Source organism: Dendrobates tinctorius, unplaced genomic scaffold (assembly GCF_039654945.1).
Source record: "Dendrobates tinctorius isolate UK_male_01 unplaced genomic scaffold, ASM3965494v1 ptg000017l, whole genome shotgun sequence".
Classification (NCBI taxonomy): Eukaryota; Metazoa; Chordata; class Amphibia; order Anura; family Dendrobatidae; genus Dendrobates; species Dendrobates tinctorius.
Window position 1 is genome coordinate 8,536,126 of NW_027361685.1, and position 12,917 is coordinate 8,549,042.

A 12,917-nucleotide genomic window follows, 5' to 3' on the forward strand; every position below is an offset into this window, starting at 1 on the left:
AAGCAACACTGACTGACAATCAATTTCACATGCTGTTGTGCAAATGGAATAGACAACAGATGGAAATTATTGGCAATTATCAAGACACCCTCAATAAAGGAGTGGTTCAGCAGGTGGGGACCACAGACCACATCTCAGTACCAATGTGTCTGGCTGATGTTTTGGTCACTTTTGAATGTTGGCTGTGCTTTCACACTTGTGGTAACATGAGACGGACTCTACAACCCACACAAGTGGCTCAGGTAGTGCAGCTCATCCAGGATGGCACATCAATGCGAGCTGTGGCAAGCAAGTTTTCTGTGTCAGTCAGTGTAGTGTCCAGAGGCTGGAGGTGCTACCAGGCGACAGGCCGGTACACCAGGAGATGTGGAGGGGGCCGTATGAGGGCAACAACCCAGCAGCAAGGACCACTACCTCCACCTTTATGCAAGGAGGAACAGGAGGAGCACTGCCAGAGCCCTGCAAAATGATCTTCAGCAGGCCACAAATGTGCATGTGTCTGCACAAACAGTTACAAACTGACTCCATGAGGATGGTCTGAGGGCCCGACGTCCACAGATGGGGGTTGTGCTCACAGCCCAACACCGTACAGGACACTTGGCATTTGTCACAGAACACCAGGATTGGCAAATTCACCACTGGCGCCCTGTGCTCTTCACAGATGGAAGCAGGTTCACACTGAGCACATGTGACAGACGTGACAGAGTCTGGAGACGCCGTGGAGAGCAATCTGCTGCCTGCAACATCCTTCAGCATGACCGGTTTGGCAGTGGTCAGTAATGGTGCGGGGTGGCATTTCTTTGTAGGGCCGCACGATGTTGGGCTGTGAGCACAACCCCCATGGAGACACAATTGTGCCTTTACCTGGAGATAAATTCCCAGTGGGGGCAATTTCCAAAATGCAATAACTTAAGTGGGGAATTCAGCTCTTTTCACACTTAAGGGATCTGTATATGGAGTCTACAAACTACAGTGGGGGAAATAAGGATTTGTTACGCTGCCAATTTTGGGCTAAAGTCACATTTTTGTGAGGAAAAAAGTAAAATTGTCATTTTTTCCTTCCACATTGCTTAAATTCCTGTCACACTATCCGAATTCAGATATTGTCCTGTCAGAAAGGAGAATACAGGGAGCGAAAGGGTTAATAGGACTCACAGGAGGAACCGGCCCAGAAAGCAGAAGGTCCAGGAGTGTCTGCCTCATATATGACTGCTCTGTGCACAGGACCTGTGATGAGGTCACAGGAGGGGAGGAGTCAGGGGTCACATGATCAGGGGCCTCAGTGTGTGCAGGACTCAGTGTGCTGGAGCGCTCCCGATAATCAGCTGCGTGTGTCGCGCTGTGTGATAGTCACAGCACCTGCATAGAGGGCGACACATGCAGCTGATTATCGGGAGCGCTCCAGGGATCCGGGGTCCCGATGCAACTATTCGGTAAGTGATATTAGCCAATAACAACTTCTCCGACGATATTCGCTCATCTCTAGTAATAACAGCTCAAAGAAATTCACCAAACTTTTCATTAAGTTTAATAGCAAGACCCTATTAAATATTGAGCACCAGCGGGATGAAGCATTGACAGCGGCATGTAAAAGTGTGGGCGCCCCGGGTCAAAATGACCGTTATTGTGAGCAGCAGTAAGATGAAGATGAAATGATCTCTAAAAGGCCGAACCTCTAAGATGACACATGGCCTTTGTATGTTAGACTAAAATAATAATAAAAAAAAAAAAAAATATATATATATATATATATATATAAGAGAGACACACATTTATTACAATTTCATAATTGCAAAAAGGAGAAAGGGCATGCAAAACTTTGGGCATCCTTGGAGATTTGTGTACTGAGATAATTTTGACCAAGATTTCACACCTTAATTAGCTTGTTAGGGTTATGGTGAGATCACATGGTGACCAGGAGCTACAGTCTGAGGAAAGGGCTAAAAAGCCTTCACTAGACCCCTGTACAGCTGTATAATGAGGCCCAGGCTTTATAGTGAAGGGACAGGAGTGAGGGCCTGTTCCCAGGAGCTAAAGTCTGATGAAAGGTCTAAAAAGCCTTCACTAGATCCCTGTACAGCTGTATAATGAGGCCCAGGCTTTATAGTGAAGGGACAGGAGTGAGGGCCTGATCCCAGGAGCTACAGTCTGAGGAAAGGGCTAAAAAGCCTTCACTAGATCCCTGTACAGCTGTATAATGAGGCCCAGGCTTTATAGTGAAGGGACAGGAGTGAGGGTCTGTTCCCAGGAGCTACAGTCTGAGGAAAGGGCTAAAAAGCCTTCACTAGATCCCTGTACAGCTGTATAATGAGGCCCAGGCTTTATAGTGAAGGGACAGGAGTGAGGGCCTGCTCCCAGGAGCTACAGTCTGATGAAAGGTCTAAAAAGCCTTCACTAGATCCCTGTACAGCTGTATAATGAGGCCCAGGCTTTATAGTGAAGGGACAGGAGTGAGGGTCTGTTCCCAGGAGCTACAGTCTGAGGAAAGGGCTAAAAAGCCTTCACTAGACCCCTGTACAGCTGTATAATGAGGCCCAGGCTTTATAGTGAAGGGACAGGAGTGAGGGCCTGCTCCCAGGAGCTACAGTCTGAGGAAAGGGCTAAAGAGCCTTCACTAGACCCCTGTACAGCTGTATAATGAGGCCCATGCTTTATAGTGAAGGGACAGGAGTGAGGGCCTGATCCCAGGAGCTACAGTCTGAGGAAAGGGCTAAAGAGCCTTCACTAGACCCCTGTACAGCTGTATAATGAGGCCCAGGCTTTATAGTGACGGGACAGGAGTGAGGGCCTGATCCCAGGAGCTACAGTCTGAGGAAAGGGCTAAAGAGCCTTCACTAGACCCCTGTACAGCTGTATAATGAGGCCCATGCTTTATAGTGAAGGGACAGGAGTGAGGGCCTGCTCCCAGGAGCTACAGTCTGAGGAAAGGGCTAAAAAGCCTTCACTAGACCCCTGTACAGCTGTATAATGAGGCCCAGGCTTTATAGTGAAGGGACAGGAGTGAGGGCCTGATCCCAGGAGCTACAGTCTGAGGAAAGGGCTAAAGAGCCTTCACTAGACCCCTGTACAGCTGTATAATGAGGCCCAGGCTTTATAGTGAAGGGACAGGAGTGAGGGACTGTTCCCAGGAGCTACAGTCTGAGGAAAGGGCTAAAAAGCCTTCACTAGACCCCTGTACAGCTGTATAATGAGGCCCAGGCTTTATAGTGAAGGGACAGGAGGGCCTGTGCCCAGGAGCTACAGTCTGAGGAAAGGGCTAAAGAGCCTTCACTAGTCCCCTGTACAGCTGTATAATGATTCCCAGGCTTTATAGTTGTGGCGCCCCTGAGGCTCAGTCGCCACAGAGGTACTGCACCTCCTCTCTCTCTTCATGATGTGTGGTGCCCCACCACCCAGGTAAGGTGGGAACTCCTTTCCATACTCCAACACCTGCACCCCACACAACAAGGTAGTTCTGCACAACCACAAGCGGCTTTGTACTAAGAGAGTAGCAGAGCACCTTTGGTGGTTCCCTGCTTGGAACACTGGACGTGCTGGGAGGTGGGTGGAGTTAAGATACATAAAAAGAGTGGGAAAGTGTAGGATTACAGAGCAGTCCGAGGTCAGTCAGACAGAAGGTCGGCGGAGTAGGAGGTCACTCTGAGAGGAGTGAGGATCCCTGGAAGAAGGGATGGAGGAAGGAGTGCTGCAGCTGCCTCAGTGACCTGAGCCAGCTGGCACGGGAAAGGAAAGGAGGAGAAAGACGTGAACTAAACCCTAAGCTTCCATAAGAGAGAGATTAGTACAGAACGAAGGAGTATAGAGAACAGAGAGAAGTGGGTTGGAAGAGGAACCCTGCCTACAGGTTCTCAGCGCAAGGCTGGGGCCCGGACCCCGAGGTTGTATGGACACTTATGGTACTGCAGCAGACACCGGTGGAGTAGCTGGCTGTAAATGCACTACTCCCATCTAAGACTTGGGGCACAACAGCGACTGTATAGAGAGCCGGGACTCAGGAGAAGGGAGTCCGCGAAGCAGGCTACAGCTGTCTGCCGTACAAGTAGAGTTCTTGGGAACATCAGTCAGGAAGAACTCCAGTGTAACACGGTACTAGGAGATCTTCACACTTTAAGGCGCTATAGAGGAGTCGTTCAGGAAGGTACATGTTGGCGGAGTGCTAGAGAGGAGAGTGCTAACTTGCCCGGGGGGGGGGGGGGGTTGATTGAGTCTCTGACCCGGAGGACATGGTACGGAAGCAGGCACTACAGACTGTGAGAAAAGCTTTGGAACTACATTCCCTGGTGTCCTCCATTCCTTCCTGCGTCCGCCTGCCTGGCACTGCTACATCCCCTGCGCCAGACACTACACCATCTAAGTGTCATCACATCTACACTGCCCTGGGGCTACAGCTTCACCTGTGGGGAGCTATACCATCTAAGCTGCAACACACCACCAGCCCCAGAGGATCTGCATATCCAACGAAAGAAAACGATGATTAAAAGGCTTTTTTTACTAATATAAAGAGAAACTTTATTGTTTAGAACCATAGATAAAATATTACATATCACCAATTAGGGGATTAAGGGGAAGTAAACATACACATATGTATATTGTGATTACACATCTAAAAAGACGCACATAACCAGCACCTGAAGGTGTAACCTAAACACCTCCAATTATATGACTATCAAAAATTGACAGTTTTGCTGAAAAATAGTACATCAATCTCAAAGTGGACACTACAATATTATGTCCTCATATCCTACAGCTAATTTAGAAAATTCATATTATAGATGACTATTATATCATGCCTCCACCGCCGAGAAGCTAACCGTTATATATAATGGACGTAATCACTTATAATAATAGATCTTATATGGTGTGGTACCTAAATGTAGCCACTTATCCTGGCTAATCACCCATAATGTTATCTACAATACCGCCAGCAAGTGGCCACTAAACATACCATAGTGATTATCACCGGCAACAGCCGCTATGTACAAAAAATCACATCACACCATAATGGCCATTACCAGCAATGGCCGCTACATATGTAGATTAACGTCCTTACTAAACTAATTATTACCGGCAGTGGTGGTCTGGAGGTGCACAGGTGCCTGGGTAGCGCGTCCGCCCCGACGTGCGTTTCGGACCCGCCTTTTTCAAGGGGCCTAGCCGGTATGTACACCGGCGTCCTTAAATAGTGTACCCGGACGCCGTGAAATCGGCGTTACCGGAAGTCATGTCCGCGGCCCGGAAGTGACGCGCTCTGTCACCGAGGCAACCACAACACCGGTCAGCATCGGCGTCACACAGTGGGAGTGGCCGGGGCGGGCCAACCCCACCATGTAGAGACGCCACATGTGGACAGGGGCAGCGGTGACAAGGGGACAGGCGCGTACAGGGCCGCTGGCACCGACCCATAGCTACACGGAAAACATACAAAGAACACATTTATTGTAATATACACATACTACCAATTATACACAGGATCAGCAACCATCTATAAGGACACTACCATATATATTTTTTCTATAAGATATAACAATTATTACACCATCAACAATAATCCTTGCATATCATTATTAGACTAAGGATATATATAATATAAACATCATGATCCTTGCTGACTTCTTCATTTCTTGGCAACAATTATTCACCCACAAGGGGCTAGAATATATATGATGTCCATAGATATATGGTTCACTTTGTCCATCCTTATAGATCCCAACACTAAAGTAATAAAATAAAACATTAAAGGAAAAATTAAAAGAGTGATATCACAAATCATAGGCGATGTTTACCCACAGAGCAGTATTCATAGGAATGGGGCATAACTGATGTTTTCATTGAGTCCAGATGGATGGACTGATCCAATTGTCCATATCCATCTGGACTCAAGTTGGGCCATCTTCTTGGAAATCCCACCCCCACGGATCCCTGTCTCAACTATGTCGATACCCCTCACCCTAAGGAGGCTGCCATCGCAGCCATGGTATCTCCGAAAATGGCGTGGAATGGTCTTTAATGATGTTATATCCTCCGCGGTCGCTGCAGCCTCTATGCCCAAAACATGTTCCCGCACTCTAACCTTTAGCTGTCTAGTAGTCATACCCACGTAGATCATATTACATGGGCAGACAGCATAATATACTACATTTTTACTAGTACATGTGATATATTTTTTTATTTTAAACTCCCGGGATCCATTTTGGGTAACAAAAACTTCTGTGCGATCAATGTTTGGGCAAGTGACGCAGCGACCACACGGAGTACTACCACAACGACCAGCCATTTGATCTAAGAAGGTGACCATTGGCTCACCCAGATAGTGGCTTTGCACCAACTTATCGCGCAAATTCCTTGATCTTCTGGCCGCGACAGCAGCCCTATCCGGCAGGAGACTCGACAAGACCGGATCAGCCTTCAATATATGCCAGGATTTAGCTAGAATCTTCCGCATACGCGGGAAGTGTGAATGATAATTGGTAACAAACCTCACTTTACCCGATTCTTTCCTGGATTTTGTACCATATAGGAGTGTGTCTCTTGACAAGTATCTGGCCCTATTAAATGCCTTTTTGATCATTCGGTTACTGAAACCTCGTTCAAGCAGCCTTTCCTTTAAATCTTCCGCCTGCCTGAAAAAGTCTTCATTGGTCGAGCACAACCTGCGTAATCGCAGGAATTGTCCGGTGGGAACCGACTGGACCATATGTCCCGGATGGGAAGATGATGCGTGGAGTAACATATTGGTAGCAGTTGGCTTACGGAAGATATCCGTTTGTATCTCACCCCTATGATCTTTCTTCAAGACTATATCTAGGAAATCTATTGATACCGGATCATATTTATAGGTAATGTAGATATTTAAATCATTATTATTTAAGGATAGCATAAAGGACTCGAGGTCAACCCTAGACCCCTGCCAGATCAACAGTATGTCATCGATGTACCGTGTCCAAGAGAGGACGCGGCACATCGGCATCTGCTGATCTGGCAGGGAGAGGTCTCTCTCCCACAGCCCCAGGAACAGGTTAGCATAAGCAGGGGCAAAAGATGCTCCCATAGCTGTTCCCTGGAGCTGTAGGAAGAAAGACTCCTTATGCAACTTTTAAGCGAGCATAATACTAAAATTATTACTCAATTAGATGGATCTATTCAAAATCTTGAAGAAGAACTCAAATCTATTGGTACGGTTGAAAAATTGAAAACCTTTCATAGTAATATGGATAAGACTTTGGAAACTGTTGTAAAGAAGATACAGGCTACACAGTTGAATAAAATTAACCGTGATCGTCGAGATTACGAAAATAATACAGTATATTTATGGAGGAAGTTTCCATCACATGGCCATCAATTAGGTCATACTCCATCTCAAACGTCAGTCTCATCTCTAAGTGACATGTCAGAAAGATCTGGGTCATCTATGACTACTGGATCAGGATTGATGAGACTTAATCAAAGAGAACGCACGTTTCATCCATACAGACGTCATGATCGCTCTCCCGTATCTACTAGATATGGTAACAAGGTAATTAACCTTAGTGATCATAAATTTACTGTGATTGATTTGAAGTTATTGGAGAAGGGCCTTTCATTTTCTCCATCTGCATCCTTTGATGCATTTTTGGCAATTAAGGATTTACATCTGTTTGCCCGTTCATTGATTTACAATAAAAAAATTTTTGATGGCAACCTCTCGAATTTATTTCCAACAGAGGAAGAACAAATAGCGTTGCAGACATTGGAGGATCTAGCCACCGAACACAGTGTTCCAGAGGGAGGTAAGGTTCCACCCTCGATACGGCCCAAATCTAAGAGGTTTCCCCTTATATCATCATGTCCCAATGTGGACTTATTTGTACAAATTGTAAGTAAAGAATTTTTAGAAATTCCAAAATATATTCGTGGTGATAACCTTACAAAAGAAGAACGGGGACGTCTGCGTGTCCTTCAAGACTTAAGGGATGTAGTTTTTAAACCGGCGGACAAGGGGAGCAATGTAGTAGTTTGGCCAAAGGTGTTATATGAAAAAGAAGCCTTTCGCCAGTTAGATAATAAAATCTGCTATAAAAAAACTCACATTTAACCCCTTGTCCGCCTATTCCCTACAACTACATACTATTATTAATAAAGCAAGGGAAGCAGGAAGCATCACTAAGGAGTTGGCTGATGCCCTGATGGTTGTGGAGCCAACTATCCCGACTTTTTATTTACTCCCTAAAGTCCACAAGGACGCGCAGACGCCCCCAGGCCGGCCCATTATATCGGGTAGAGGTAATTACCTGGAGCATGTAAATAGGTGGTAGACTCCAAACTGCAACCGCTAGTGGAGGGGTTGCCATCATTTCTTAAAGATACGGGTGAGCTGTTGAGACGTGTGGATGGCTTGCATTTGGAAGATGACATGATGCTGGTGACAGGAGATGTTGAATCCCTGTACACCAGCATCAGGCATGAGGATGGCATTAGGGCTACAACATTTTTTCTTGGTATGTCCAATTTACCTGTGGAGATTAAAGAATTGGTGATCGAGTTATTGCTTTTTACTTTGACGCATAACTTTTTCGTTTTTAAGGGGTCTTTCTTCCTACAGCTCCAGGGAACAGCTATGGGAGCATCTTTTGCCACTGCTTATGCTAACCTGTTCCTGGGGCTGTGGGAGAGAGACCTCTCCCTGCCAGATCAGCAGATGCCGATGTGCCGCGTCCTCTCTTGGACGCGGTACATCGATGACATACTGTTGATCTGGCAGGGGTCTAGGGTTGACCTCGAGTCCTTTATGCTATCCTTAAATAATAATGATTTAAATATCTACATTACCTATAAATATGATCCGGTATCAATAGATTTCCTAGATATAGTCTTGAAGAAAGATCATAGGGGTGAGATACAAACGGATATCTTCCGTAAGCCAACTGCTACCAATATGTTACTCCACGCATCATCTTCCCATCCGGGACATATGGTCCAGTCGGTTCCCACCGGACAATTCCTGCGATTACGCAGGTTGTGCTCGACCAATGAAGACTTTTTCAGGCAGGCGGAAGATTTAAAGGAAAGGCTGCTTGAACGAGGTTTCAGTAACCGAATGATCAAAAAGGCATTTAATAGGGCCAGATACTCGTCAAGAGACACACTCCTATATGGTACAAAATCCAGGAAAGAATCGGGTAAAGTGAGGTTTGTTACCAATTATCATTCTCACTTCCCGCGTATGCGGAAGATTCTAGCTAAATCCTGGCATATATTGAAGGCTGATCCGGTCTTGTCGAGTCTCCTGCCGGATAGGGCTGCTGTCGCGGCCAGAAGATCAAGGAATTTGCGCGATAAGTTGGTGCAAAGCCACTATCTGGGTGAGCCAATGGTCACCTTCTTAGATCAAATGGCTGGTCGTTGTGGTAGTACTCCGTGTGGTCGCTGCGTCACTTGCCCAAACATTGATCGCACAGAAGTTTTTGTTACCCAAAATGGATCCCGGGAGTTTAAAATAAAAAAATATATCACATGTACTAGTAAAAATGTAGTATATTATGCTGTCTGCCCATGTAATATGATCTACGTGGGTATGACTACTAGACAGCTAAAGGTTAGAGTGCGGGAACATGTTTTGGGCATAGAGGCTGCAGCGACCGCGGAGGATATAACATCATTAAAGACCATTCCACGCCATTTTCGGAGATACCATGGCTGCGATGGCAGCCTCCTTAGGGTGAGGGGTATCGACATGGTTGAGACAGGGATCCGTGGGGGTGGGATTTCCAAGAAGATGGCCCAACTTGAGTCCAGATGGATATGGACAATTGGATCAGTCCATTCATCTGGACTCAATGAAAACATCAGTTATGCCCCATTCCTATGAATACTGCTCTGTGGGTAAACATCGCCTATGATTTGTGATATCACTTTTTTAATTTTTCTTTTAATGTTTTATTTTATTACTTTAGTGTTGGGATCTATAAGGATGGACAAAGTGAACCATATATCTATGGACATCATATTATATATTCTAGCCCCTTGTGGGTGAATAATTGTTGCCAAGAAATGAAGAAGTCAGCAAGGATCATGATGTTTATATTATATATATCCTTAGTCTAATAATGATATGCAAGGATTATTGTTGATGGTGTAATAATTGTTATATATTATAGAAAAAATATATATGGTAGTGTCCTTATAGATGGTTGCTGATCCTGTGTATAATTGGTAGTATGTGTATATTACAATAAATGTGTTCTTTGTATGTTTTCCGTGTAGCTATGGGTCGGTGCCAGCGGCCCTGTACGCGCCTGTCCCCTTGTCACCGCTGCCCCTGTCCGCATGTGGCGTCTCTACATGGTGGGGTTGGCCCGCCCCGGCCACTCCCACTGTGTGACGCCGATGCTGACCGGTGTTGTGGTTGCCTCGGTGACAGAGCGCGTCACTTCCGGGCCGCGGACATGACTTCCGGTAACGCCGATTTCACGGCGTCCGGGTACACTATTTAAGGACGCTGGTGTACATACCGGCTAGGCCCCTTGAAAAAGGCGGGTCCGAAACGCGCGTCGGGGCGGACGCGCTACCCAGGCACCTGTGCACCTCCAGACCACCACTGCCGGTAATAATTAGTTTAGTAAGGACGTTAATCTACATATGTAGCGGCCATTGCTGGTAATGGCCATTATGGTGTGATGTGATTTTTTGTACATAGCGGCTGTTGCCGGTGATAATCACTATGGTATGTTTAGTGGCCACTTGCTGGCGGTATTGTAGATAACATTATGGGTGATTAGCCAGGATAAGTGGCTACATTTAGGTACCACACCATATAAGATCTATTTTTATAAGTGATTACGTCCATTATATATAACGGTTAGCTTCTCGGCGGTGGAGGCATGATATAATAGTCATCTATAATATGAATTTTCTAAATTAGCTGTAGGATATGAGGACATAATATTGTAGTGTCCACTTTGAGATTGATGTACTATTTTTCAGCAAAACTGTCAATTTTTGATAGTCATATAATTGGAGGTGTATAGGTTACACCTTCAGGTGCTGGTTATGTGCGTCTTTTTAGATGTGTAATCACAATATACATATGTGTATGTTTACTTCCCCTTAATCCCCTAATTGGTGATATGTAATATTTTATCTATGGTTCTAAACAATAAAGTTTCTCTTTATATTAGTAAAAAAAGCCTTTTAATCATAGTTTTCTTTCGTTGGATATGTTATATTTGGTGATAGGCATAACTAATCCGAGTGGACACATGGGGACTCAAACTAATTATATATAATGATTGTTACCATGTGTCCTAGTCATACTTGGTATATTTAGCAGAGGATCTGCATGCAGCGTCGGCCTAACATCTCACTTGCCGAACACCACAGGCGGCGTCACAAACTATTCTATTTAAACTACATTACAGACTACCATTGATTTGGGCACCCAGGGCCACGGACCAGGTCACCGCCGCTGTGACACATCCCTCTGACACCGGCAAGGTACCGAGTACCCCACAGCCCTTGGTGGAGGGCGACCCATAGTGAACGGACAGGAGTGAGGGCCTGTTCCCAGGAGCTACAGTCTGAGGAAAGGGATAAAAAGCCTTCACTAGACCCCTGTACAGCTGTATAATGAGGCCCAGGCTTTATAGTGAAGGGACAGGAGTGAGGGCCTGTGCCCAGGAGCTACAGTCTGAGGAAAGGGCTAAAAAGCCTTCACTAGACTCCTGTACAGCTGTATATTGAGGCCCAGGCTTTATAGTGAAGGGAAGGAGTGAGGGGCTGTTCCCAGGAGCTACAGTCTGAGGAAAGCGCTAAAAAGCCTTCACTAGACCCCTGTACAGCTCTATAATGAGGCCCAGGCATTACAGTGAAGGGACAGGAGTGAGGGCCTGTGCCCAGGAGCTACAGACTGAGGAAAGGGCTACAAAGCCTTCACTAGACCCCTGTACAGCTGTATAATGAGGCCCAGGCTTTATAGTGAAGGGACAGGAGTGAGGGCCTGTGCCCAGGAGCTACAGACTGAGGAAAGGGCTAAAAAGCCTTCACTAGACCCCTGTACAGCTGTATAATGAGGCCCAGGCTTTATAGTGAAGGGACAGGAGTGAGGGCCTGATCCCAGGAGCTACAGTCTGAAGAAAGGGCTAAAAAGCCTTCACTAGACCCCTGTACAGCTCTATAATGAGGCCCAGGCATTACAGTGAAGGGACAGGAGTGAGGGCCTGTGTCCAGGAGCTACAGTCTGAGGAAAGGGCTAAAAAGCTTTCACTACACCCCTGTACAGCTGTATAATGAGGCCAAGGCTATATAGTGAAGGGACAGGAGCGAGGGCCTGTTCACACGAGCTACAGTCTGAGAAAAGGGCTAAAAAGCCTTCACTAAACCCCTGTACAGCTGTATAATGAGGCCCAGGCTTTATAGTGAAGGGACAGGAGTGAGGGCCTGTTCCCAGGAGCTACAATCTGAGGAAAGGGCTAAAAAGTCTTCACTAAACCCCTGTACAGCTGTATAATGAGGCCTAGGCTTTATAGTGAAGGGACTGGAGTGAGGGCCTGTTCCCAGGAGCTCCACTCTGAGGAAAGGGCTAAAAAGCCTTCACTAGACCCCTATACAGCTGTATAATGAGGCCCAGGCTTTATAGTGAAGGTATAGGAGTGAGGGCCTGTGCCCAGGAGCTACAGTCTGAGGAAAGGGCTACAAAGCCTTCACTAGTCCTCTGTACAGCTGTATAATGAGGCCCAGGCTTTATAGTGAAGGGACAGGAGTGAGTGCCTGATCCCAGGAGCTACAGTCTGAAGAAAGGGCTAAAAAGCCTTCACTAGACCCCTGTACAGCTCTATAATGAGGCCCAGGCTTTACAGTGAAGGGACAGGAGTGAGGGCCTGTGCCCAGGAGCTACAGTCTGAGGAAAGGGCTAAAAAGCCTTCACTAGTCCCCTGTACAGCTGT

The 12,917-nt window shown here is 46.3% G+C and overlaps 1 protein-coding gene across 1 annotated transcript in view; it reads right to left on the reverse strand.

Annotated features, from left to right (window-relative positions):
• LOC141082429 (uncharacterized) overlaps positions 1–6,694 on the reverse strand; it is a 31,369-nt gene extending 24,675 nt beyond the window's left edge. The window contains exon 1 of the mRNA XM_073566372.1: positions 6,557–6,694. Coding sequence (XP_073422473.1) covers positions 6,557–6,694 — 138 coding nt within the window. The remainder of the gene's footprint in view (positions 1–6,556) is intronic.
• Positions 6,695–12,917: the final 6,223 nt, after the last annotated feature.